The sequence below is a fragment of the Phytophthora ramorum genome (assembly GCF_020800215.1).
Source record: "Phytophthora ramorum isolate Pr-102 chromosome Unknown Phyram_PR-102_s0008, whole genome shotgun sequence".
Classification (NCBI taxonomy): domain Eukaryota; phylum Oomycota; class Peronosporomycetes; order Peronosporales; family Peronosporaceae; genus Phytophthora; species Phytophthora ramorum.
Genome location: NW_027150654.1, coordinates 2,056,936 through 2,081,166, shown reverse-complemented (window position 1 = coordinate 2,081,166; position 24,231 = coordinate 2,056,936). Strand labels below are relative to the sequence as shown.

The window sequence follows — 24,231 nt, the reverse complement described above, 5'->3', positions numbered from 1 at the left end:
AGGTGCAGCTCATGGACACCAAGATACGAAACTATGTCTGGCATGCGCAGTTCGCAGATGAAGTTTTGGGGACGAGGGCATGGCTAAACGCAGATCTGGCAGCACTGCCGCGGACCAACGGAGGGCTCGCAGTTCCGGATCTGCGATCGGAGCTCTACGCGCTAGCGGCAGTGGCGGTCAGCACCTGGGCGGCGGTCGGGACGAACCAAGCACACATTGTCGGCGACGTATTGTTTCATACTGGAAAGCCAGGACTCGCACCGAAGGTGCACATCACACCTGAATATACGCCATCGGGAACTCAAGGGGTCCGACGAAGCGCCAGTATCTGGCTCACAGGTAGGAAGTTGATCGCTCTGGCAGGACTCCCGGAGCCGACGGCGACAGCGCTAGCGACTAAACGAGCTGAGGTATGCCTCGCCTACAAAGCGGGTGGTATCGCCATCGAGTGGGAGAATCACACACTGAGAGTCGACGCGACGGAGCTGCTGCGGACAATGGCGATTGCAAGACAATTTCCTCCGGGAAAATATGCGGACCGACCGCACATGGAGTGGCTAGCACACGCGGACGTGCAGACACTACAGATTATCTCGAGTGACGGGCAACGCAGATCGCTGGCGGAGGAGATGGGACTGACAGGCGAGCGAACCCCGACGGTAGTGGACATCGCTGCCTGGAATAGGACGGCCACAGGGCAGGGATGTTTCACGTTCAACGCAGTGCATGGTGCGCCGCAAAACCGAGCGCAGGCCGAGAAATTTGCGAAAGCACTGCTCTTTAACTATATGGACCTGCTGACGCGGAAGATATACCCTGCTGAAGTCAAGTTCACTGCTACCCCAGACCAACACCCGGTGATAGTGACGGTCAGAGGCCACTCCCCGGTGGAAGTGGTCTTCCACACATCCATCACTGAGGAACCGTGGGTGCAGACAATACACGGCGGGGCAGACTTATGCAGAGTACTTACGGCCAGAATGCGACCGGAACTGAAGGTGCATGAGGTTCACCCACATCCAAGACTGAGCAGACTCGTGTGCTTATGGGCGGGACGCCGCAGGTGGACACGGACTCGCCGTGAGTACAAAGAGCGCGTGGCAGCGGCGAAACGACGTCGAGGGGCTATAGACCTCGACGGCAGGACCAAAAAATGGCAGGAACGGAGCCCACAACTGGCGGAAGGGCTTGCACTACTCGAATGGAAACGCATCCGGAGAGTAGTGGGCCTCAATCCGTGGGGAGAACAACTACTACTGCGCCTCAAGCTCAGAGCACTCTCGATGTTTGACAGGCGACACGACAAGATCGGCTGCCCACATTAATCCTGTGTACACTTGCTGGACGTGGATCTGGAACACGTCTTCTGGGGATGCCCAGCGACGCGAAAATTACGGAGGCACCTACTCCAGCCATGGCGACAACTCGGACTGACAGACGACGGACTGCAGCAGGAGGTATTCGGGATGCAACTTACGAAAATACCGGCAGGCGTATGGGGCAGCATGGCTACAGTACAACGGGAAGTGATGGACTTTCGCCCTCAGATTGCGGAGGAGGTGACTTTGCTCGTTGAGAGCAGCTGGCGCATTGGGGTAGCCATCTATCTCCACGCAGCTTGGCGGTGGCGGGTCAACCACTTTGACGAGTCGAACAACATCACGGAAGGGCACCACGTGGCACTCCTTAACAAGCGGCTGCGAGAGGGTTACAATACTGTCCAGGCACACTTACGGGCAGCGCCATCACTAGTAGTTGGAGCGACGGCGGCGAAGATCGTCGGTAGAGCCCTTCACTCGGGAGGGGACACACTGCCAGCAGTGGATCACGCCGAGGGAGGAACCAGGTACATACTGTACGTGGCCGGACGGGTGGCAGGAACAAAACGATCAGGAGCTTGCGGGGCGATCATTGTCAGCTGTAATGACATATCGAGCGGGGCCAACTGGAGCGGGCACATGTCATACGCCAGCTCGTCACCGACGACCACGGAAGCGGAACACTTAGGGCTCCTCATGGGACTCAAGGCGTGCGAGAAGAAGCGGTACTGGCCGCTATGGGTGGTGAGCACGAACAAGATGCTGATTGCACAGCATCGGCAACGCAAACCCCCAAAGGCACGGCATTTAACACAAGTCTACTGGAGGAGTCGGCGCATCGTGGATCGGCTTCGGGAAGTAGAATGGTTACACCACGCCAAAGAAGCCAACCGTATGGCAATGGAGCTAACAAACACAGCGCTCGAAGCAGAACGAGCGTACAACAGTACACGGCTGACACGGGCACCGATTCAGGGAAATGGAGGAAAGTACTCCGCCACCTAGATGGAGACATGATACAATGGAAAACACACGAGGACAACGCGGCGCAAGCGGACGTCGTGGCCGACAGTCAGTAAGGACACCGGCACGTAACGGGGAAGCGTAAGCTAGGACCTGGAGACGGCTAACTACCGACATAGGGGCGATGGTTAGAACGGACATAGGAAGTCGTTAGCACAACTAAGTGACATCAATGTACCTCACTGAAAAACGAAACGAACCTACGGTTCTGCAGGAAGTTGGAAAATCGCTTTTGTAAACTTACTGGAGTTACCCTACCCCAGTCGAGCCCAACGCGGAGTACTTCGAAACGTATCCATCATACTAGGCCGTTGCCCATCGTTTTAGCGACTACGCGAAGTTTTGCGTGTTGTGAAGAGATCAAGTGTTAGCAGACTCATGTCACCGCTACGGAAGTGTTCGAGGACTCGACCATTCACGAAAACGGTACGAGTACCCGATCAACCAGTCGCTGTGGAGTGCACAATCTCATGAAAGAAGCAGTGAATCGCCGTGTTTATCAAGTGTTAGCTGGGATACGTCGTGGAGTGAAAAGAGAGTTGCGAGACGTCTTTCGTGTGCTCTAGACTACGGCAGGACGTTCGTTTTGAGAATCACCACCCCCAGCCGAGTCCCCCGCCCCCGCCCCAGCCACCAAGGCCACCCCAACCTCCGAGGCCACCTCCGAGACCACCGCCCCAGCCCCCGCCCCAGCCCATGCCTCCCCACGGACCACCCCAACCGAAATGCTCCTTGTTCTTGTCAGTAGGAGCGGACGCGTCCTTGGCCACTGCCGGAGCCGCCTCAGCCGGTGCTGCCAGTGCGCGCAAAGAAGGTTGCTGCTCGGCGGCGACGACGCTGGCGACAGCGATCACTGCCGCAGTGGTGGCAAGCGTGGAGAGCTTCATGGTGTCGAGATCGGTTATCCGTCAAAGGCCCCGGTGGTGATGGTGATGGTGGTGGTGGTGGTGGTGGTGCTGCTGCTGCTGCTGCTGCTGCTGCTGGTAGTGGTGTGTCCGTGGCGGTGAATTGCGTTGTGGTTGGCTGTAGTGTGGTACATTGCAAGCGTCATTGTGTCGGCGGCTGGAAGTAAGATTTCGGAGAAATGCTGACAATGTATTGATGGCGCGCCGATGTATGCGTAGTACTAACAGTTCGTCACGGATTTTGCTCACCATCTACTACTCCTAATAAAGTCCATGTACACAAGAATGCGATCACATACGGCACTAGAACAATCCTGCGGGACGGACGAGAGAGCAACACATGACCAGCAAAATGCTTAATGACCGATGAGAATAAGCCTCCAGCTGTCGAGAGATTCGTAGAACCCCAAGAATTAGCCGACACTGGGTCTAGACGGCTCCGTTGCGATGCTGTTTTCTGCTCATTCAGGCTTAATGTTAGAAAATATCCATCCTTGAGTTTATCCAAACGCCGACGCAATGAGTGACACCGAATTGCTGTCTCAGTTAGGGAAATGTAGGCTACTTCCATTCCTCACAAGTTCAAAGTGGACACATAAGCATCTACAAGTAACGTGCAGAATGCTACACGGCACTTGAAATTGCCGTCGATCTGGTCGTGTGTCTGCTTGAAGCGATTTCACAGGGATCTATACAAGAACAGCACCGCAAAATTCGTCTCCTTTCAAGTTGTCTTGCAGCCGAGTAACCAATCTTTGCGCTGCTGCAATTGTTTCTAAACACTTTCGAATCCAACCAGTTGGCTCGGTTCGCGCTTGCAAGCACCCACCTTCACCCAGACAGCTCCACTCGTCAACGATCAATTCGTACGAGGGGATGAACCATTCTCATTCCCCCGCTGGTGAAGATATTCGACCCTTAACGTTGCCTCGTACAGGTATTTCCAATCCGTCGGCTTTTCCTTTGGAGCTGACGCGACGTGTTCAATCAGAGATCCGTAGCGTATTCGCACACAAAGAACTTCACCAGCAGGTCAGCCTCGCACGCGTCGTACATCTCGATCACGTTGGGGTGCCGCAATTTCTGCCACAGATGCACTTCATCCTCGCATGCCGAGTGAGATGGGTCTGGAATGAATAATTTTATAACCACATCGGCATCGAGCCACTTGGCGTGGAAATCGCCCTCAATATTATCAGGCTGAGGGAAAACAACTAGCTTGATTTCGGAAGGAGGGATGGAGCAGCTTGCCAAACCTTTGAAAGGCAGAACACCATTCCCAGCAACTGTTTTTGTATCGCTGGTTTGCAATTGAGAAGTTGGTAGAAGAAATGGAGTGAAGCTACGACGAATGGCGTGATATCCACGATCGGCTGCAAGGTGAATCGCTGTAGTTCCGTATTTGTTCTTGACATTGACGCCCGCGCCACATTCGCGTACAAGATATCGCACGAGGTTAGCGTTTCCGTGTACAACGGCCATCATCAGTGCTGTGTCTCCGATTTCATTCTGAACATTGGCATCTGCGCCACATTTACCAACAAGGTACCGGACGGCTTCAATTTTGCCGAAATCGGCGGCCAGCAGAGGGCCGCGTATCCTTTACTGTTCGTGGCCTTCACGTCTACGGCACAAAGCTTAGTAAGATACTTGATGATAGTCATCTCACCGTGTTTTGAAGCCCTCATCGGGTGCTGCATTGCCGTCCTTGTTCGTGGCATTTACGTACGAAGCACCTCTTTCCGGACAGATTCAATCAATCTGAATGCAGCGGCCTTCATTAGCGCGGTGTCGCCACGGGTGTTGCTGTTGACTGCAATGGTGGCACTCGTTGAGTGAGACGGCCAGGTCCAATCAAGCCGAAAGCAGCTACCCCCATCGGTACTGTGAGTCCACCGTTAGCACCTGGGATGCACTGTTCGGAATGAAGTCCAATGACGGTTAACCCGGAGTTTGGCCAGCTCTCGCAAAATGGTGGAGCCTTCGAACGCTACCGTAAGTGGTGATTAGAAAAAAGGTGTCAGCGTAAATGATTCCGGTGTCCAACCTGCTAAAAGCTGGATCTGTTCACAACGTGCAATTTCTTCTAATCGCTAATTCCTTGAAAGTTTCGTCAATGTGCGAGTCACTTCAACATTGTAGGAGTCTGGCTTCATGGAGGCAACTTTAGTGAGGTCCGCGTAACAAACTCTAGGATGGTCAGTGACATCAACACTCGGATCTGAATAAGAAGGCTTACGCAACGAGTCATGCAACAGACAAAGGTTGAGACTGCCTTCTGGCCGGTCTACCAATGGGCTGATAACCCGTGGATCAGGGACCAACAAGGCAAAACACTCAACCCGCAGAAGTTCAACAGAATCCGGCCATGTACGCTAGGAGACCTCCATATCCAAAGAATAGGCGAAAGGACGTATGTCATGGAGATCCCACCCAAGGGGCCGAAGCACCACTCGCAGCCCAAGCTCCGGCAGTGGGGCATAGCAATCCTGATGAGTTCACCGAGAATAGAGATCGGGGAAGAATTGAAAGTAGGAACGGAGCAGCGCTTTCGGCATCTGCCGAAGTTAAGAGAAGCTTACATATGGACAAGCGCGAAAGCCGGCAGGATCGAGGGGCATCAGAGCAGGGCAGACACCAGGAAGGAAGAGGTGATTGCATTGACCCAGCAAAGCGACGGGATTCACTGGAGTATCGCCAGCGACAACGCAGACACCGACGCAACCAGCGAGGACTGTCAATTACTGCGGAAGCGACAGGAGAAGGGGGGCATAGTCTTCTTCGCCCATCCGGCTCTGCACAGATTCCCATGGGAAGTGCCGGACTCCATCGCAAATCAGCATGTACTGAAGGCACTCCTGAAACAACCGTATAGGAGATATCGGAACGCCGAAAAGGGCCTCGACAGAGCTATTTCTCAACTACAGGAGACAGCTGGGGCCAGCGCATGGCAAGCAGCAGCATTGACGCAACTTCCCAAGCAATTATGGGCTCACCGTCAAGAGCTAACTGAGTATCAGGTATGGACGACGTACAGAGTGGCGTTGAGACAACTCAATTTGTACTATGAAGGACGAGAACACGACAACAGTTGCAGGAAGCTGCCGTGCTGCCGGAACTCCAAGGAAACCATGGAGCATATCTTCTGGGAGTGTCCATGCGCTCAAGCTTGCTGGCAGAAGCTTATAAGCCATTGGACTGCGGAACAGTGGACAAACACCAGCTTAAACAGCTTCCAAGCAAGCTGTGCCAGTAGGAAAGCACCCCCAGTATCAACGGTGATCCGGACAGCGATCCAGAAGATCAACCCGGATGCAGCAGACCAATATGAGGGGGTCTGGAACCGACTATGGCGAGTGTTGTGCAGCGTATGCATTACAACGCTATGGATCCAACGCAACCAAGTCGTATTCAAGGGTGAGGAGGTAACCATCGATGGTAGTGTTAGGACATTTTGGGAATCCAGCATGAGGCAAATTCGAGCGATCGCAAAACGGGAACGTCGAAGAGCAGATACGAAGATCCAAGGAACACGGCTGCTATTGATGCAGCAGCATCTAGCTAGGACACCAAGAGAGAAGCCGCGAAAGGCGGCACGCCCCGTACAACCACCGGACTCACACGAGGAACCGGCGTTGCTAACCAGGCTCAAGACATACCAGACATCCTGCAACCACTGATAATGGCGTAATAGACAAGTCTGAATCTCTCAACACTCGGATCTGAATGAAAACACAGCGTGTCTGGAGTTGGTTCGGTACGTGTGAACGATGCTGACCCATTGTGTTTGCAAAAAAATCCAACTAACGACGTCGAAGCTCAAGACCAGAGCTTTCAATTCCACTGAATGGCTCACCGATTGACTGCGATCGGAGTGGAGCACTGGAAACACACATCGTAATGATTCAACACATCAAACGTTCTTCATTTTGTCTTGCTAGGTTTCACCAAACATCCACTTTAGCCCAACAAGAATCAAAATCTATGGCAAACATCAAAAATACGGCTACAGCAAGTGGTAGCCCGGACGAGTTTTCACTCAGTCCCGCAGGGCGCGCCGAGCTCCTCCCGTCAGCGGGATGCACTCCTTGTACACTTGCCACGAGTAGTCGTTCTTGAGGAAACGGATGCCCAGCCAGTACCAGCGAAGCGTGCACGTGCCCTTGCAGGACGAGTAGTCGACGGTGTAGTCCTTGCCAGGGAACTTCTCGTGACAGTTCTCGCCGTCGAGCACCATCGTGTCGTCAAGCCACACCTCGCACGGGCCGTCGTGCGTGTATCCCGTGGAACGCATCGCGTTACCAGCCGGAATGGGCTGCGGGGTTCCCTTGGGGTCGGTAAAGCCGCAAGAGAAGTCGGCGCCGTCGGCCACATTGTACTTGGCGTTGTCCATGAAGTCACGCAGCGACTTGTAGCCGTTTTCGTCGCGCCACGACGCGAAGTCCTCCTGGGTCGCGAAGCCTTCGTTTTCGAGGAAAGCCAGCGGGTTGTACTTGGTGTCCTTGTCGTCGGTCGTCCATTGGGGTTCCGGCAGCAGCACAATCTGGTGAGCGTCGGCAGTGGGCGCCAGCAGCGCCATACTCGACAGGGTCGAGGCTACGGCGAGTGTTGACACGAACGAAGAAACCATCGAGACGTTGAGATAGGCACTTGTTGGACAGGCGGTGAAAAGCAAAGTGGTGACTAGCACTCACTCATACCGGTACCGAGCTTCTGTTGGTGTACGACCAACAGGAACTCCGGTGACCTCGTTTCTCCATTGATACGAAATGGGATCGGACGTCGGAATCACTACTTTCGATAGGCACCATCTGTATGGGTGTTGTAGTCGCAGCGAGCACTGCGAAACGTGCTTCCGTGGACCACCGAAGCCGAACCTTGTACTTCAAGTACGGCGTTTGGTAATTGATGCTACGGGGCGGGTTGCCATGAAAAAGCAACGCTCGACGCGGTTTTCGTGTGTACCAATCCAGTAATCGTGAATACCGGACGCGGGTCCGCACAGGGTCCATTCGAATAGACTTTAGGTTTGACGATAACGTTTCGCGTTACCGTATGTCGGGAAATGAAAAAAAAAAAAAGGAATTGAAAGTCCTTCATCCAGTTTGCCCTACATACGGACGCGAAAGGGGGTGCGTTGTGTTGTTGCTACACATCGCGTTGCATCTCGCCCTCAGGACCTTGAGTCAAGGTGTAGGAACAACGGCAAGAAACAGTACATGTATTACGCTCGTCTTTTGGCTTTCCTCGTGGCGTCAGCAGGACCCAACCCAGCAGCGTGCTCCTGACGAAAAGGAACGGTTTGTGCTCTTTCGCCGTAGCATTACAGAAGCGTCTAAACGAATGACGAAGGTTAATAAATGACTTCCTTACTCTCTCGCCGTACATGCCCTCACTGCAAAGGCTGGGGGGTTGCCGGAGCGGCTGGTGGGTCGATGCAGCATTGTGCTATGCGATGGATTTGTGACTTTTAAGCACATCAACACGGTTGGTTTAACAGATGCTTTCTCGCTGTCCGCGATCGAGCTGGCCTCAACAATTCCCCGCAGCAAGATTGTTAGCATGAGTCAAGACGCCATGCATGTAGGATACAGAGGTCCCTCTCAACAAGCGCACCTCGTTGTTTCGATATCGTGGTACACGTACACATGTATTTTTTTATCATTGAGGCAAAACAAGCAAGTACAGATCCGAAATCGATTCGATGAGGGACCTCTGTACCAAGCAAAGGACTGGTCGATAGTGTCGGCTGACGACAAAGCGCGTTCTCGACAAACAAGCTGTATCGTTTCTACAAGTGATAATTTCTGAGAGCAGACGAACCGTGCCGGCGTGGGCAATGGAGCATGAAAAATCGTGCGCCATTGCCCCACCCTAACATCCTCGAGTACGAAACACTTTAACTTTGCCTAAAACTAATACCGGTACCGTATATGATAGGAGGGGGACAAAACACGGAGCAGAAGCTTGGCTGGTGCGTTTGCTGTCCGGTTGCCTCTCGGAAGGCTCGTGTTGTCGCTTAGACGGTAATGTCTGAAGAACGCATCTTGCTGTCCGCCGCCGGCTGCTCGCGAAGGAGCTGCACGGCCTCCTCCAACGGGATGGACGGGTTGCCAGCAATAATACGCTTGATGAGGTTCGTAGCCGCCAACAAGTCGTGCACCCGGCTCTTGGCGTTCGCGATGCCGAAGCGGATCTTGCGCACCGCCAACTTCTCCTGGGTGTCCGACATCACTTGGATCGTAGTAGCGTCCATGTCGTTCATGTTTCGCGCGTCCACCAAAACTCCGCGCGGATGAATGCCCAGCGATTTCAGACGAACCAGTTCGTACTCCACGGCCAGAGCCACACGCTCGCAGTTGGCGAAGTAGAGCGAGCTCTCCACACGAACGACAACGATATCTTTCAGGTCGTTTGCCTCCGGGAATACCTCGCGATCCACTAGACTGCCATTGTCCAGCTCACCCAAGAAGGACACGGGCGACACCTTGGTCTTCCACATCAGAGCCAGAATTGAGCACACAATAGAGGCGATCAAGCCGTCCAGCACTCCAAGACCGAGTGTAAGGATGAAGGACAGCGTCCACACACAGAACTCGTCGCGCTTGACGCGGTAGAGCCACTTGGCCTCCTTGAACTCCACCAACGAGTAGCCGGCCACGATGATGATCGACGCCAGTGTAGCGCTTGGCAGGTAGTACAGCGCACTGGTGAGTGTGTAGAGCGAGAGGATGACGATGAGGCACGTGAAGATGGAGGCGAGCTGCGTGTGGGCGTTCAGCAGGTTGACAGCAGTGCGCGACATCCCGCCGGTAGGAGGCATGGCCTGGAAGAACCCAGCCACGATGCTGGCAACGCCCAGCCCCGTGAGCTCCTGGTCCGTGTTGATGTCTTCACCTCGCTGGATAGCCAGGCGCTTGGCCATAGCGATACTCGACAGGAAGACCACGACCACCACAGTGAGTGCGTGGTACAAGATGTTGCCGAATTGGTCACCTGCGATGAGGTGCGACGTGAATCCGTACCAGGGCACCTTCGGGTCCGGGAACCCACCGGGGATCTCGCCCGTGAGCTTTAGGTGCGATGAGCCCAGCAAGTATCCGACAATGCCGCCGAATATACACACAACCAATGGCCCCAGGTCGCACATGGTGCGCGCGAGGAAGATGGCAATCAGCATGGCCTTGGACCTCTGTTTGGGTTGGTCCTGCGGCCGCTTGTCACCGACGTCCGAAACTCTTCCCGCCGCTGAGTGACGAGCGTAGGCGTTCTCCATACTCACGTACTGCTCGTCCGAGAGCGAGAAGCCGTGGCTGTGGACAGTGTGAGCTCCGGTGGTCTGCACGGGCGTGAGGATCCGCTCCGTCTCGTCGTCCTTCTTTTTGGACGGCGACTCGAAGAGCTGCATGAGCACAGGGGACGGGAAGTAGTGCTTCTTGATGACTTTGACTGCGAACAGGTACACGATCGAGATGGCGGTGACCGCGAAGGCCGTCAAGTTGGTGCTGCCAAGATGCTTGAAGATCTGGTACACGGTCTGCGGCGGGTAGTCCTGCGACGCGAACTTGATGCCCAGGGCGTTGGAGAACTGCGAGAGCATGATGAGCAACCCACCGGCCGAGATGAAGCCGCCCATGACGGGGCGCGAGAAGAAGTCGGCCAATTGGCTCAAGTTGAGTAGGCGGACGAGCAGCAGGATGCAGCCGCTGAGGAAGGCCATCAAGACGCCCGTGGCCACGCGCTCGTCCTGGTCCTCAATGTCCTCGAGGATGGTGCCCACGAGCAGCGACACCTCGGAGCCGCTGGCCACGGACAGCACCGTGCTGGAGCCGAAGATGGCGTAGACCAGTGGCGCCGTGGCGGCCGTGTACAGGCCGTGGTGGGCCGGCACGTTCATGATGGTGGACAGCGACACCTCCTGCGGGATGAGCATCATGGCCACGGTGATGCCGGCCACCACGTCGAACTTGAGGTCCTTCTGCACGTCGTACCGAGGCAGCCAGCGGAAGATGGGCGCCACGTCCTGCGCGCGCTGCAGCCACGTGCGTTTCGGCGGCGCGAAGCGGTCGCTCGGGCCTGCGCTGCAGCCCAGAGCCTTGTTGATCCACGACATGGTGCGATTGGCGAAAAGCAGGTGTGCCGGGCGGTGCCAAATGGAAAGTGAGCTGTCAATCAACTTGTCATTACCATTGCCATGGCACCGCGCTGGGCGGTTGATGCAGCAGCAAGTGGGGGCTCGATTGGGACGGTGGTGGGCCCAATGAAATGCGGTGCCCTTTGCATGTCAAACTTAACGTTCCTGAAGGAATAGATGATGCGAGTTGTTGTAGCCTTGCTATTGTTCTATCAGAGTGTTTGTCCAGGTTAGTATGAGACGGTATAGCATACAAAATCGTATCTCATGTATTGTATAATTGTGAATTTATTGTACGCGAGCTTGTCTAGATCGATTTAATTTGTCAGGTTATTTCGCGGCGTGTCGCCGGCGGCTTCGATGCACAGACTAAGATTCCAAATGAAGGGGCGGGGAATGCCACATAGATCAAATATGTGGTAGTTTGCAGGAAATCAGTCTTAGCAATAAAACAAATCACGTATAGTATGCAGATATACAAATGAACAGAAACAGAGAATATCGTAATATGTAGGGTCTGTGAAATCTGCAGGTTGAATTGAAGTGAGTTCGTGCATAGTTGCTTGAGCCCGTCACAACGTCCTGCGCAGTGACTGCAGCAATGCTGCCAGTATGGAGCGCGAATCCATCACATCTCCTGGCGGGTATCAGCCAGAGCGAGTGTCCGATGCAGCACTGCTCTGAGGCGACCTCCTGCTGCAAAGCCGACGGGGGGGGGGGGACGGCGGTGCTGCACGGGTTAAGACGACGCAAGCTGAAGAGCTGGAGAGAGCGACCACGTACGTGCCCTTCTTGCGGCCAGATTTCGAGTAGTTACATGTAGATTGAAGCTCTCTAGTGGGGCCGCCTAGGCAAGACAAGCTAAGATCAGTCCGCCCTTCCAAACGCAATACGATCAACACAGACCTAGCGAGTTGCAGTTCTCTTTCAGCACCATGAACTCACTGCCAACTAGGCCTGCAGCACGAGAGCAACTGGACAACCAGCAACACTGAAAGAGCTGCTACAACTCTTCCAGTTGTAAGTGCTTCATTCGCAGTGACACCAGATCCAGCTGAAGTGAGCTTAGTTCGGCGCACTTTTGAAGGTTTTGTGCTCGATCGAATTCCGATCACAAATTCAGCGCAGAGTCGGGCGAATATCATCGAAATTTGGGCGTGTCGCTTCGTACATGGCTCACTTCTCGATCAGCCATGAGCAGTGCACAGGCGTCCCCACGTCGCTGCAGTCCGTTACCTCGGGCTTCTTCGTCTCCGTTTTCCATCTCGGGCACTTCGGCCATGTCGTCGGCTGCCAACGCACCCGCGGCGTCGGTCGGGGGTCCCTGGGGGGACTTTGTGTCACGCTCGGACGCGTCCATGGCCAAATTGCTGCAAGATTCGCTGCCCAAGACCAAAGCCACACGCGCCACGTGGCTGGCCAATCACCAGGAGTTGGACGACACCGACCGAGTCGACCGAGTCGAGTTTGTGGACCTGTACACGGGGTTCGTGCTGTTTTTGCTGCTGCCAGTGGCCGCGTCTGCCTACGTAGCTGTTGGGGTCTCTGCACTGCCGGGGCTATCGGTACTTAAGATCTACATGGCTACTGCTCTAAAAAGACCCACCAAGAGTATTGAGAGAGGCGTAGGCTTCCAGATCTTGTCGGTGGTGTTGGGTCTCCTGGCGTTGCCCTGTCACCTCATCGTACTGCTCTACTGGCTCGTGCTCTTCCCGACCATTTTCATCTTCAGCTTGATATATGCAATTGTATCGCTGAAGATTCTGCTGGTGAGAGACAATTTGACCTTAATGCAGAGCTGCAGTCAGTGGCCCAAGTGGAGCTGGAGAGATACCGTCTGTGCCGTGCTAGGGACCATGGATAGACAGGGGTTTGCCAAGTTTGCACTCAAATTCCCGTCTGCGGTGGTGATCGCGCCGATGCTGAAGTATTTATTCGGATGTAACCCGTTCTTGTATCGGTTGGCCATTCGACAGCGCTGCCTGTGGACGTCGCCGTTGGATTTTGACGGTAGGTTTAGCGTGAAAGTTGGCGATTTTTTTACCTCAGTCTGACATGTGTATTGGTGATTTTGTACTTTACCAACTACCAGATCAAAAGGCGGTGGCAGCGGTCGTACAGGCAGCGTCGTGGACGCTTGTCAATTTAACAGACTTGCTGCCTCAGCAAGTGAGCAAGCCGCCGCGAAAAGATGACCGAATCGTCAGTGGTCACATTCCTTTTCCCGCCCGTGACCGAGTAAGCGGAACGGTGGTAGGCGTACTCACGACCAACTCGCTCGTCACGCTCGTCAATACAGACCACAATGTGAATGGCAGCATTTTTCACAGCATGACAGCCAAGCGCAGCATCTACAACCTGTTGCTTTTCGTCTGGAATCCTTGTCACTATCTGACGGGCTACGTCGAGATCAATTTACAGCATGACGGGGGTATCGAGCAAGCAAGTACGTTTGTGACACGTGTTGTGGTATTTCTTTTCCTCTCTTGGCTTATGTGATATTTCGGTTTTGCAGTGTGGTGCCTTGTAGGTGACAACTACCTGGGAAATCTACTGTTCGAGCGCACGGACGCGCTCTTCTGGCACTATGATCCTATCAAACGTGGTCAAATGGGGCCCTGCAGTGTTCGATTTATCCGCGGGTCTGTGGCGTCTACAAAAATGTCCGCGACGGATTCCGTGGTGGCCTTAGATGGCAGAAGTAATGTCCAAGGTAGTTTGGACAGCTACCTCAGCGGAGAAAGTATTGAAAGCTTCGAAACTGAGCTGAGTTTCGGAAGCTGCGAGCCTGAAGAGGATGGCGATATCGATTGCAGCAACCGCGTCACCATTGGTGCTCCAAGCAGTAGGTTTACGTCCACAGGGGAGGCAGCGCCTATCCGTGAGGAGAGAGGTACTTTCGATTCGGTCGCAATGTTGCAGTCAGCATCCAGCTCTGATTTTAGTATCTCGGATCAGCACTCCGAGCGACTTTATATCGTGTGAGTAAGGTTAGCGCGAATACCATCGTCGACGACGAGCCGGAGCCGCAACATGTATTTATGAGGAATAGAATCGGTTTGTGCCAATAGGTAACAAGCCACAAAATCACAACTGTGCTTGGGATGTCAGCTCAATCCTCGACCCACAACTAATCCATTTATTCTGTCATGCACTCAAGCCTGGAGGCCACTTCTGTCATCCAAGCTGGCTAGCTCGTAGTTGCATCGACTGAGCTTGGCGAGTTAAGCTGCGTTATCTACTCCGATTCCGACATCAGCGGGATACGGGCCTTGTAGACTTGCCACGGGATATGATTCACCATCAGTGTGCAGCGCACAGTCCACCACAGCATGACGAGTAGTCGATGGTGCAGTCCATGCCTGGGATTTCATCACGGCGATTGTTGTAGCACCGTGACTCAGTGTCAATGTACGTCAAGTGTAAGTACGCGAAAAATGGTTTGACTTGTCAGAGATCGTGTACTTTTCGGGAATTGTAGGAGCCCTAGACTGCACGATAACGGCCCTTATACAACCCACAACTTGATATGATCCTCGAAACGCTTACTTGGACACATTTATCCAGACCTGTGGACATCGGTTCTTGAAGCAGGATCATGTGCTACATGTATCATTCCATTGCGATCGGCTTAGTTACGCAGGTTGCGCTCAGGCGGATCCGTGGCCGGCGAGCCCGTGCTTGAGCCTTCAGTCGACGGAGCGTCAGTTGCCGGCGCTGATTCCGAAGTTCCCGATCCACCCGTCAGCGGGATGCACTCCTTGTACACTTGCCACGAGTAGGTTTCCTTCAGGAATCGGACACCCATCCAGTACCAACGAAGCGTGCACGTGCCCTTGCAGGACGAGTAGTCGACGGTGTAGTCCTTGCCAGGGAACTTCTCGTGGCAGTTCTCGCCGTCGAGCACCATCGTGTCGTCGAGCCACACCTCGCACGGACCGTCGTGCGTGTATCCCGTGGAACGCATCGCGTTGTCGGCCGGAATGGGCTGCGGGGTTCCCTTGGGGTCGGTAAAGCCGCAAGAGAAGTCGGCGCCGTTGGTCACACTGTACTTGGCGTTGTCCATGAAGTCACGCAGCGACTTGTAGCCGTTCTCGGTACGCCAGGCAGTGAAGTCCTCCTGGGTCGCGAAGCCTTCGTTTTCGAGGAAAGCCAGCGGGTTGTACTTGGTGTCCTTGTCGTCGGTCGTCCATTGGGGTTCCGGCAGCAGCACAATCTGGTGAGCGTCGGCGGTGGGTGCCAGCAGCGCCATACTCGATAGAGTCGAGGCTACGGCGAGTGTTGACACGAACGAAGAAACCATGGAGATTTTTGAGCGTCGGAAGTGTCGGTCGATAGCCAAAATGGAAAGTGATCGCAGGTCACTACACAGCGCAAGCTAGCTGACCGTCTGTGTCGTGTCTCGGTGAGGACTTTAATTTCCAAAGAGTCAGAGGCAAGATTAGCTGTTGGGAACTGCAATTCAAGTGCTCGATACAGGAGTTCTGCAGTTCTCGTGTCGAAGCTCTATCGTAGATTTGTGCTGGGATAACAGAAGGCTTTGAAATGACCACGCTACTACCTACCGCATATCCGCCATAATCATAAAATAACGCAGCGTGATCATTGATCGCAGCCTCCTTAGTCAGTCTGGCCACTTTTCCTTGCGCCATTTATTCCTGCAATTGCGGCTTCTTCAGCTCCTTCTTGACGCGAAGCTTCTCGTGCTCGATCTCTGCCATCATTTGCTTATACATGGTGGGGTCTATCTGATCCTTTTGCGCCAAAAAGTTACCCTCGACCTCGCGCAGCGATTCCAAACGATCCTGCATTTCCTCACGGGTCAAACGCTTCGGCTTCTCCGCAGCACCACCTTGGTCTGACCCCGCATCCGCGTCGAGAATACCGCAGTTGATGATCTTAACGCTGGCCTTGGGATTGCCAGAGCGTCGTCCGCAGCTCGAGATGATGTCTACGACGTCCATACCCTCCAGCACACGACCAAAGACCGCATGCTTGCCGTCGAGCCACGGCGTGTCACCCGTACAGATGAAGAACTGACTACCGTTCGTGTTCGGGCCAGCGTTCGCCATGCTCAACGTTCCGGGACCTCCGTGCGGCACGGACAGGTCCTCGTCATCAAAGCGACGACCGTAGATCGACTCTCCACCACGTCCATTGTGCTGCGTAAAGTCTCCACCCTGGATCCTGTAAATAAAGTACCCAATCAGCCCCATCAGCAAACAGCAACACCATACATCCAAAAGCGTACATGAAGCCAGGGATGATGCGGTGGAAGCCTGAGCCCTTGTACCACAGCGGCGGACCCGCACGAGACTCTCCCTTCTCACCCGTGCACAAAGCTCGGAAGTTCTCCACCGTGCGTGGCTGCACTTCTCCGTACAGGCCGATCACGATCTTGCCCACGTAGTCGTCGTTGATGCCAATGTCGAAGAACACCTTGTCCGTCACGTTCAACTGCCAAAACCAAAAGTAAAAAAAAAAGCATCAGCGCCACTTTCAGCCCACCACCACCATCCACCTCACCTCTCCCTTGTAGGCTGGTGCTCCACTAACCACCTTGGTGCCCATGAGCTCTTCCAGCGACGGGAAGGGGCCAAAGAAGTAGCCGATGGCGTATCCCCCGCCGAACATGGCGGCAAGACTCAGCGACGCCTTCTGCAGCGACGTGAGACCCGAGGATCCCCCAGTTGGACCTGCAGAAGAGCTGAACGCAGCCGTCTGCAGCATAAAATATAATAAATATTACAATAACTCCATGAGAGACGAGTTTCCACGCGATTCAAAGCGGAAAAGGCGGGAAAAGCGGTGGAGAATGAGAGCAGGACCTTGCGCAGTAGCGGGGCGCGCAGAGAGCGCTGAGAATGCAGCAGGAGCTGCGACGGACGCAGCAGCAGAGACGCCATGGCGGTCAAGAGCTCCAGACAAAAGTGAGCCACAAGTTTTGATACGCTGCTAAGTGCGCATCGTACTTAGCACTGTATCTGCGCCACGTCACAGATTGCCGAAGGGGCGCTCAAGGCGTCGAGTCCTGCTAGTACCAAGTCTGTTGCCTTCGTAGCTGCCTGTAGCCTCGTTCTCTCTTTCGTCTTTTGATCCCTGCACCTTCAACCAATTGCGCCCGCCACACTGTTGCGCCGCACGCTGTCGCCGTACGTGTTGATGGCCCCAGCAGTTGTGGACGCGAGCTTGGACGACGACGAGGTGCGGCCGCCCTCGCTCATCCAGCAGCAAAGTCAAATGCAATCAAGAAATGGAGAGAGTAACGTAGTGCGGGAAGCTACTGCGGCCGGTAAGGTTTTAGAGAATGATGGTGTGGTGCCTCCGCCGATGCTGCAGTCGGCTCCGACAGCGGAGCCGGGCGTCCGCGTCGTCGCAGCATTGCTAAGGGCGCCAACAGCGGAAGCTCAAAAGAGTCAACTGGTTATGTCCGTCGGTGTGCTCGTGGTGTCGGTGTCATTGGGTGCCAGCGCGCTGTGTTTCCACGACGAGCTTTTTGAAGCGACAGGTATCCAAAGCGGACTCTTGCTGGGGTCGGCAGGTTCCGTCTCCATGTGCGCCGTGATCATTGCAGCATATCTAAGAACCAAGTGGTATCGACGGCACATGCACATCCTGCTATTGAATTTGGCGCTGTGCGAGTTCTGTCTTGCCATTTCGTTTCTGCTGGAGCCGGCTTGGAATCGCGTGGGTGCTGGTGTTGGGAGTGACCTCTCTTGCCGATGGGTGCGTGATTGAGCCAAGTTGGAAACGCGATGATAGTACTAATCTTCAACGGTGTTTCGTTTGACCAGTTATCGACAGCGCGCGAGTACCTTATAATGTGCTCGAGTGCATGGACGACCTGTACGGCGCTTGACTTGTACTACTTGGTACGTCGCGTATTATTTTCTTGTGGAGCAGTGCTCACATGCTTACTGCTTACCTTTATGCTGTGTGTGAACAGATGACCAACCCGTTCACGTCGCCACGGCTCAATCGGCACAAGTATCAGGGAATTGCACATTTTACAGCATTTATGAGTGCCGTTATCATGTGTGTGTCCAATAGTTTTGGATCTCCTGTAGCTGTGGGCAGCTTTTGCTGGGTAGGCGCCGACACTCAAGCCCGCAGTGATCATATCAGCTACAAACACCCAAGCGGGTCGATAACAGGTATTTGGGTCTTCATCGTAACGCCGGCGACGATTACTATGGTTGCCAACCTGTACGTGACGCTGGTGTCCTATGGTCGCTTTCGGCGTGGCGTGTCGGCCACACTGCGCAACCGGCAAGTCTTGCTACGCGAGGGATTTTTGACGACCGTGACGCTTATTGCGTACTCAGCATTACTGTGGGGAGTTTATGGAGCTTATTGGCTGACCTCTTCGGCGGCTCAGGCTCGGAGGCTATCTCGACTCTTTGCATTCTTACTCTCGTACCGGGGCAGTGTGCCCTTTATCCTGTGGTGTCTGTACAAGCGCCCACAGCATAAGAAAATGAAACCAAAGCCTGGGATGGTGGTGGATGGCTCTGCGCAACGTGAAAGGCTGCAGACTGAAGATGATGACGATGCAGACGAAGATGACGATGCTGTTCGCCCACAGATGAACCTAGCACTGCTAGACGAGCTCGTGTTCTACACGACCCATGGCATCGCAAAAGCTGTGCGGATAACCAGCACACTCGGGCAGTATCCTTCGCCAACGACGTCTTCTTATTCAACTCCACCTCCCGAGCAGTTTGAACAACCCGGGCGGGAACCAGCCCAGTATTCCTTCATGGTCCAGCCTTCACCCGAGGACGCTGCTTGGAATGCGTGTCGATTTACAGCGTTCCGGCCACTGGAGTTCCAGCGTATCCGTCGATTCTTTGGTATCGAAGAGGACGCGTACCTTTCGTCACTCAACGCGTGCACAACACCCAAAGTCAGTGAAGGTGCAAGTGGCTCTTTCGTCTACTATTCATCGGATCGCAGCTACGTTGTCAAGTCTTTGACGCACTCGGAAAGTACTTTTCTGCACGGAATACTGAACGAGTACTCGGCATATATTGAAGAGCAGAGCGGCGGGAGTTTTCTTACGCGTTTCCTCGGCAGCTACAGCCTCGAGCTCTACGGACGACCAACACACTTTGTGGTCATGGAAAATGTGTTCGATGTTCAGCAAGGCATCTCTATCCACCAGCGATACGATATCAAAGGCTCGTGGGTAGACCGCAACGCGCAGAAACCTCGCCGTGGTGCTGAAGCTACTTGCCGCCACTGTAACCTAAGTTTTCGTTGTGGCAGCAGCAGTTCTCGTTCCAATTCAGTTGCTGGAGACAAGTTGCGCCGAAACGTGTGCCCGAATAGAGCAGGAGCACCCCATGAACCCAACGTGGTGCTGAAGGACATGGACCTCACGATGAAATTGCGTTTTGGCAAGAACGATGGACGGAAATTGCTGGCGCAGCTCATGCGGGACAGTGATTTTCTGTGCGCACACGGAGTCATGGACTACTCGTTGCTGCTGGGCGTCATCGAAGTAAGCTACTTAGTCAACCGACAAAACATCCTCACGAGGGACGGAAGCGTCTTCCTGCCAGCTGACTCCTTCTCCGGAAAACCTAGTACTCCTCGACGACGCAGCGGTAATAACGATAACGAGCAAGGTGAGAGTGAACCGGCAGCAAACCCAATCAACGGGAGAGTAAAGCAGTCGCAACAGTGCCTACGCGCTGCCGAGGTGGTGATAGGTCCCGGCTTCTACTACATTGGGGTCATCGATATGCTGCAGACCTGGAATCTGTCAAAGCGGTTTGAACGCTTTATAAAGACGGCCATCTTCCGCAAAGACCCGGACGGGATCTCTGCCATGCCTCCGAAGCCGTATCGCGATCGGTTCCATCGCAAATTGCGAGAGATCATCCACTTGGGTCACAACTCAAGTATCGTGCCACCAGCGCCAGCCACTGTCGAAGGGGGAAGCACGAATGAAGATACAGGGGACGGCGAAGCAAAGAGAGCAGGAGGGGTTTCGACGGAACTTGACGATGAAGATGAATACGATCGAATGACACGGATCAGGCCGCGTGGAGTTCCAGCTCGTCCTTCAGCGCACCCCCCCACAGTAAATGGGCAGGAGCCGCAACTGCAGGACCAAGAAAGTCGTGACGACATACCCGTGACACCTTCAGCTCAAGGGCATGTATTCTAAGCACGGCCGTGGTAGCATCTTGACACGCATTTGTAATTTACGTATCATCGCTAGACCCGTTTATTTAGATCCACCTTCAGGCTGCCGCAGACATCGGAAAAGGCAACACCGCAGTTGAAGAGACTTTTACTCGGGCGTGCGTACTTAATGCGCACTTAGCGTTGTGCCAGATACCATACTATCTTCCATACAAGTGCCTCCCACATACAAATCACCATATGCGAGGACTACGCGCCACCCACCTCGACACTCATAATCCCCAGCCAACCACTCTGGTGCTCTTTGCCGCCACCGTCTCGACGCCAGCAGTTCTCCTTTTCGTCTCAATCAAGTAGTCGACTGTCAAGATGCCTCGTGGACCCCGTAAGCACCTTAAGCGCATGAGCGCGCCCAAGCACTGGATGCTGGGCAAGCTGGACGGCATCTGGGCGCCGCGCCCGTCGTCGGGCCCGCACAAGCTGCGCGAGTGCCTGCCGCTCATCATCATCCTGCGTAACCGCCTCAAATACGCGCTCACCAAGCAGGAGGTCACCATGATCTGCATGCAGAAGAGCGTCAAGGTGGACGGCAAGATCCGCGTGGACCCGGACTTCCCGGCCGGCTTCATGGACGTGGTGGAGCTCCCCAAGACGGGCGACCAGTTCCGTCTGCTCTTCGACACCAAGGGCCGCTTCGTGCTGCACCGCATCTCGGACGAGGAGAAGAAGTTCAAGCTCGCCAAGGTCATCCGTCAGGAGTACACCAAGAAGGCTATCCCGTACATTGCCACCAACGACGGTCGCACGATCCGCTACCCGGACCCGGTCATCAAGGTCGGCGACACGGTCAAGATTGACCTGGAGACTGGCAAGGTCACCGAGCACATCAAGTTCGAGGTCGGCAACCTGGTTGCCATCACGCGCGGACGTAACGCTGGCCGCGTCGGCATCCTGCACCACATCGAGAGGTAGGAACACACCTTCTGGACTCATTGCGAGCTGGGTGTGGTGGTAGCCTCTGGTTACATCATTGGTCTATTTACTGGAGGATGGCTGCAGTTGTCCTCCCGATTGTTGATGTGGTTTCCTGAAGCAGAGACTCACTATTGTTGATTGTGTTCTGCAGGCACCAGGGTTCGTTCAACATCGCCCACGTGAAGGACTCGGCTGGCCACGACTTCGCCACCCGCCTCGGCAACGTGTTCGCTGTCGGCCAGGAGGCTCGCCCGTGGGTGTCCCTGCCCAAGGGCAAGGGCGTCAAGCTCAACATCCTGGAGGAGCGCGAGCTCAAGGAGAAGCGGGCCAACAACTAAGCGTCTTTTGACACTCAGTAGTTGAAAGAAGCAGGGCTTGCTGGGCTCGCTGCGACTCTGAAAGGGGTCGCGCACTGGCAGGTTCTGTCTTCGTGCTTTTTGTCTTAACTGGCATTGAGAGGAGAACTTTCTAAGAGCGAGAATGAAATAGGAGTCATTTGTCGTTCATTTCCTAGTGCCTAGTGCTTGTCTTTGGCAGCTCGCTTTGTCATGTAGCGTTCGATCTGGTGCCTTTTGACATGGCAGAGCAGTACACTGGAAGATGGCAGCCGTTCGTCGCACCCTGGATAAGGACACAGGAGATCCCAGTCTTCGTCTTCGGAAGAATCAGCGTCCAGGTCCGTGGCCATCTCCAAATCAACCGCCAGCACACTGAAACCAGGAAGAACTGCGCCACCGTCGAGGTCTCTCCACTCGTCGTTGTTCACACGATACACCTTCCCACTTTCGTCGCGCTTGTACTCGTACATTTTGTGGCACCCCGGCCGCGAGTCAATCAGCCAGCCCAATTGGACGCTATGCTGGAAGAACTCGTTGCGCATCTTACGATCGAGCGCACCAAGCTGGGAGTCCTCGCCGCAGAGCTTGTCGATTTCAACCACGAACGACGGGTTGTACGGCTCCTCGGCGTACTCCCATAACTGTTGGTCGGACAGATCTCGGCCGACGCAGCGCGGGATATAGGAGATATCGGGCGTTCTCACGGTGGTTGGTGACCCCGTGCGTGCATCAAAGACGTAAGCTCCTTGCGAGAACAAAATACTTCCTTTCCTTCTCGAGACACCATCCCAACACCTCAGCAACGACAGAATCTTCTCTCTCACCTCATAAGAGAACTCGATCGGCACCGGTACCGGTGTGAAATAGCCCTCGTCGACCCAGAACCCACTCACTTCTCCAAACATGGGATTCTTGAGGGGACCGTGTTTAAGAACGGACTTGTTCAGCTCTTCAATCGTGACTCCAGGGTAGTCTTTAGCGCAGCATAACGTCTTCTTCCATTGCACATCGTGCATTAGCCGCTCCAGCACGCGCTGGTGCTCTGCTCCTGCCCCCGTTGACATCTTACGCGCTGCGGCGAAATACGAAAATGAAAAAGAACTGGAAGAGAACAACAAAGCCGTGAAAACATTTGACCTATCTAAGCTGGGAAAAGTTGACCAGCTCGAGCTATTTTGACAGGTTGTTTGGGATCTCCCCTTGCTGTCGCAACTGCGTTGATTTGATCCAGTACAGCGTAGCTCTCGGTATCCATGATGCACCCGAAGACCACGTGCTTGCCGTCAAAGTTTGGTTGCTGGAATGTGACAGTGAGTGAGCACTTGATGGTTAAGTGACCGATGAGGGCTGACTTACGGGAGCGAAATGCAGATAGAATTGGCAGGTGTTCGAGTCTGGGCCAGCGTTGGCCATGGAGAGCACGCCGGCTCCAGTGTGGCGTAAAATAAAGTTCTCATCGCCAAACGTTGATGGTGGAGTAAGCACTTCGGATCGCTTGCCCTCGCGTGAAGACATGGGGTCTTCTTCAATCGGACTGATGTGGCGAGGACTGAGGCCAAACGTGCTCTCACCGCCAGATCCGTCATGGTTCTTGGCAACGAAGCAACACGTCAGTAAAGGAACCTCCTGTAGCATCAGGTACACGATGACGTACGGCGTAGTCCCCCGACTGGCAGAATTTATCCTTGACGACGCGGTGAAAGGGGCTGCAACCACAACAAGGTTACCCCAAACTCGCTCAAAGTCTCAAGTATTGCTTTCCAAACTTACCATCGTGCGTAGTGACGGCGTCGTCCTGTTCGAGTCTCTTTCGTCTCGCCAGTACAAAGTCGTCGGAAATTCTCAGCGGTTCGAGGCACTACATCAGCGCGCAACTACAACAAGGTTTCGTGTGACGTCTGAGTGACAGGATAGCTTCTTGCGAATGTGCCTACTTCAATTAGCAGCCGTCCAACAGTCTTGTCGCCGACTGATACGTCGAAGAACACGATGGGGTTGTCTGCGCGCTGCCCAGGGCGCTGCATGGACAACAAAATTGGTTGTGCACTAGCTGACAGCTCCAAAATTAGCGAGTGCAACAAAGGAAATACACAAAAGGAAAGTGTACAAAACGGTAGATTTACAATGAGGTTACATGGTGCATCGGCATAGCACCTCATTCACTTGTCAACAATCTACATGAAGTAGGCGCCAACCGCGACGATAGCAGCAGCCGCAGCTCCCAGCGACGCCTGCGAAGCACCGCTCGATCCTGAAGCGGACGCCGAAGCGGAGGACCCCGACGAGCTCGAAGTCGTGGACGAACCCGAGGAGGACGAGTCCAGCGTGGAGGAAGACGCCGTCGTGGATGATCCGGCAGCGGAAGTGGTGGACGAGCTCGTCGT

General features: G+C 54.4%; 9 protein-coding genes across 9 annotated transcripts; 3 read left to right on the top strand and 6 right to left on the bottom strand.

Annotated features, from left to right (window-relative positions):
* Window positions 1-7,286: 7,286 nt before the first annotated feature.
* On the bottom strand, window positions 7,287-7,826 carry KRP23_9584 (uncharacterized protein; the record flags this gene model as incomplete). Its single annotated transcript, XM_067895156.1, has 1 exon — window positions 7,287-7,826. The coding sequence occupies one exon, from the start codon at window positions 7,824-7,826 to the stop codon at window positions 7,287-7,289; it is 540 nt and encodes a 179-aa protein (XP_067742769.1).
* A 1,440-nt stretch (window positions 7,827-9,266) lies between these two features.
* On the bottom strand, window positions 9,267-11,360 carry KRP23_9583 (Sulfate transporter 4.1, chloroplastic; the record flags this gene model as incomplete). The annotated part of the gene is made up of 1 exon (XM_067895155.1): window positions 9,267-11,360. The coding sequence occupies one exon, from the start codon at window positions 11,358-11,360 to the stop codon at window positions 9,267-9,269; it is 2,094 nt and encodes a 697-aa protein (XP_067742768.1).
* A 1,214-nt stretch (window positions 11,361-12,574) lies between these two features.
* On the top strand, window positions 12,575-14,366 carry KRP23_9582 (uncharacterized protein; the record flags this gene model as incomplete). The annotated part of the gene is made up of 3 exons (XM_067895154.1): window positions 12,575-13,391; window positions 13,474-13,827; window positions 13,912-14,366. The coding sequence occupies 3 exons, from the start codon at window positions 12,575-12,577 to the stop codon at window positions 14,364-14,366; spliced, it is 1,626 nt and encodes a 541-aa protein (XP_067742767.1).
* Window positions 14,367-15,012: 646 nt separating this feature from the next.
* KRP23_9581 (uncharacterized protein) lies at window positions 15,013-15,633 on the bottom strand (the record flags this gene model as incomplete). The annotated part of the gene is made up of 1 exon (XM_067895153.1): window positions 15,013-15,633. One exon carries the CDS (start codon window positions 15,631-15,633, stop codon window positions 15,013-15,015), a length of 621 nt encoding a protein of 206 aa, XP_067742766.1.
* A 400-nt stretch (window positions 15,634-16,033) lies between these two features.
* On the bottom strand, window positions 16,034-17,287 carry KRP23_9580 (Peptidyl-prolyl cis-trans isomerase B; the record flags this gene model as incomplete). Its single annotated transcript, XM_067895152.1, has 4 exons — window positions 16,034-16,568; window positions 16,633-16,838; window positions 16,908-17,102; window positions 17,210-17,287. 4 exons carry the CDS (start codon window positions 17,285-17,287, stop codon window positions 16,034-16,036), a joined length of 1,014 nt encoding a protein of 337 aa, XP_067742765.1.
* Window positions 17,288-17,543: 256 nt separating this feature from the next.
* On the top strand, window positions 17,544-20,556 carry KRP23_9579 (Phosphatidylinositol 4-phosphate 5-kinase its3; the record flags this gene model as incomplete). Its single annotated transcript, XM_067895151.1, has 3 exons — window positions 17,544-18,107; window positions 18,176-18,253; window positions 18,328-20,556. 3 exons carry the CDS (start codon window positions 17,544-17,546, stop codon window positions 20,554-20,556), a joined length of 2,871 nt encoding a protein of 956 aa, XP_067742764.1.
* A 347-nt stretch (window positions 20,557-20,903) lies between these two features.
* Window positions 20,904-21,847, top strand: KRP23_9578 (40S ribosomal protein S4; the record flags this gene model as incomplete). Its single annotated transcript, XM_067895150.1, has 2 exons — window positions 20,904-21,502; window positions 21,661-21,847. 2 exons carry the CDS (start codon window positions 20,904-20,906, stop codon window positions 21,845-21,847), a joined length of 786 nt encoding a protein of 261 aa, XP_067742763.1.
* A 179-nt stretch (window positions 21,848-22,026) lies between these two features.
* KRP23_9577 (uncharacterized protein) lies at window positions 22,027-22,911 on the bottom strand (the record flags this gene model as incomplete). Its single annotated transcript, XM_067895149.1, has 1 exon — window positions 22,027-22,911. The coding sequence occupies one exon, from the start codon at window positions 22,909-22,911 to the stop codon at window positions 22,027-22,029; it is 885 nt and encodes a 294-aa protein (XP_067742762.1).
* A 265-nt stretch (window positions 22,912-23,176) lies between these two features.
* KRP23_9576 (Peptidyl-prolyl cis-trans isomerase H) lies at window positions 23,177-23,871 on the bottom strand (the record flags this gene model as incomplete). Its single annotated transcript, XM_067895148.1, has 3 exons — window positions 23,177-23,553; window positions 23,618-23,705; window positions 23,782-23,871. The coding sequence occupies 3 exons, from the start codon at window positions 23,869-23,871 to the stop codon at window positions 23,177-23,179; spliced, it is 555 nt and encodes a 184-aa protein (XP_067742761.1).
* Window positions 23,872-24,231: the final 360 nt, after the last annotated feature.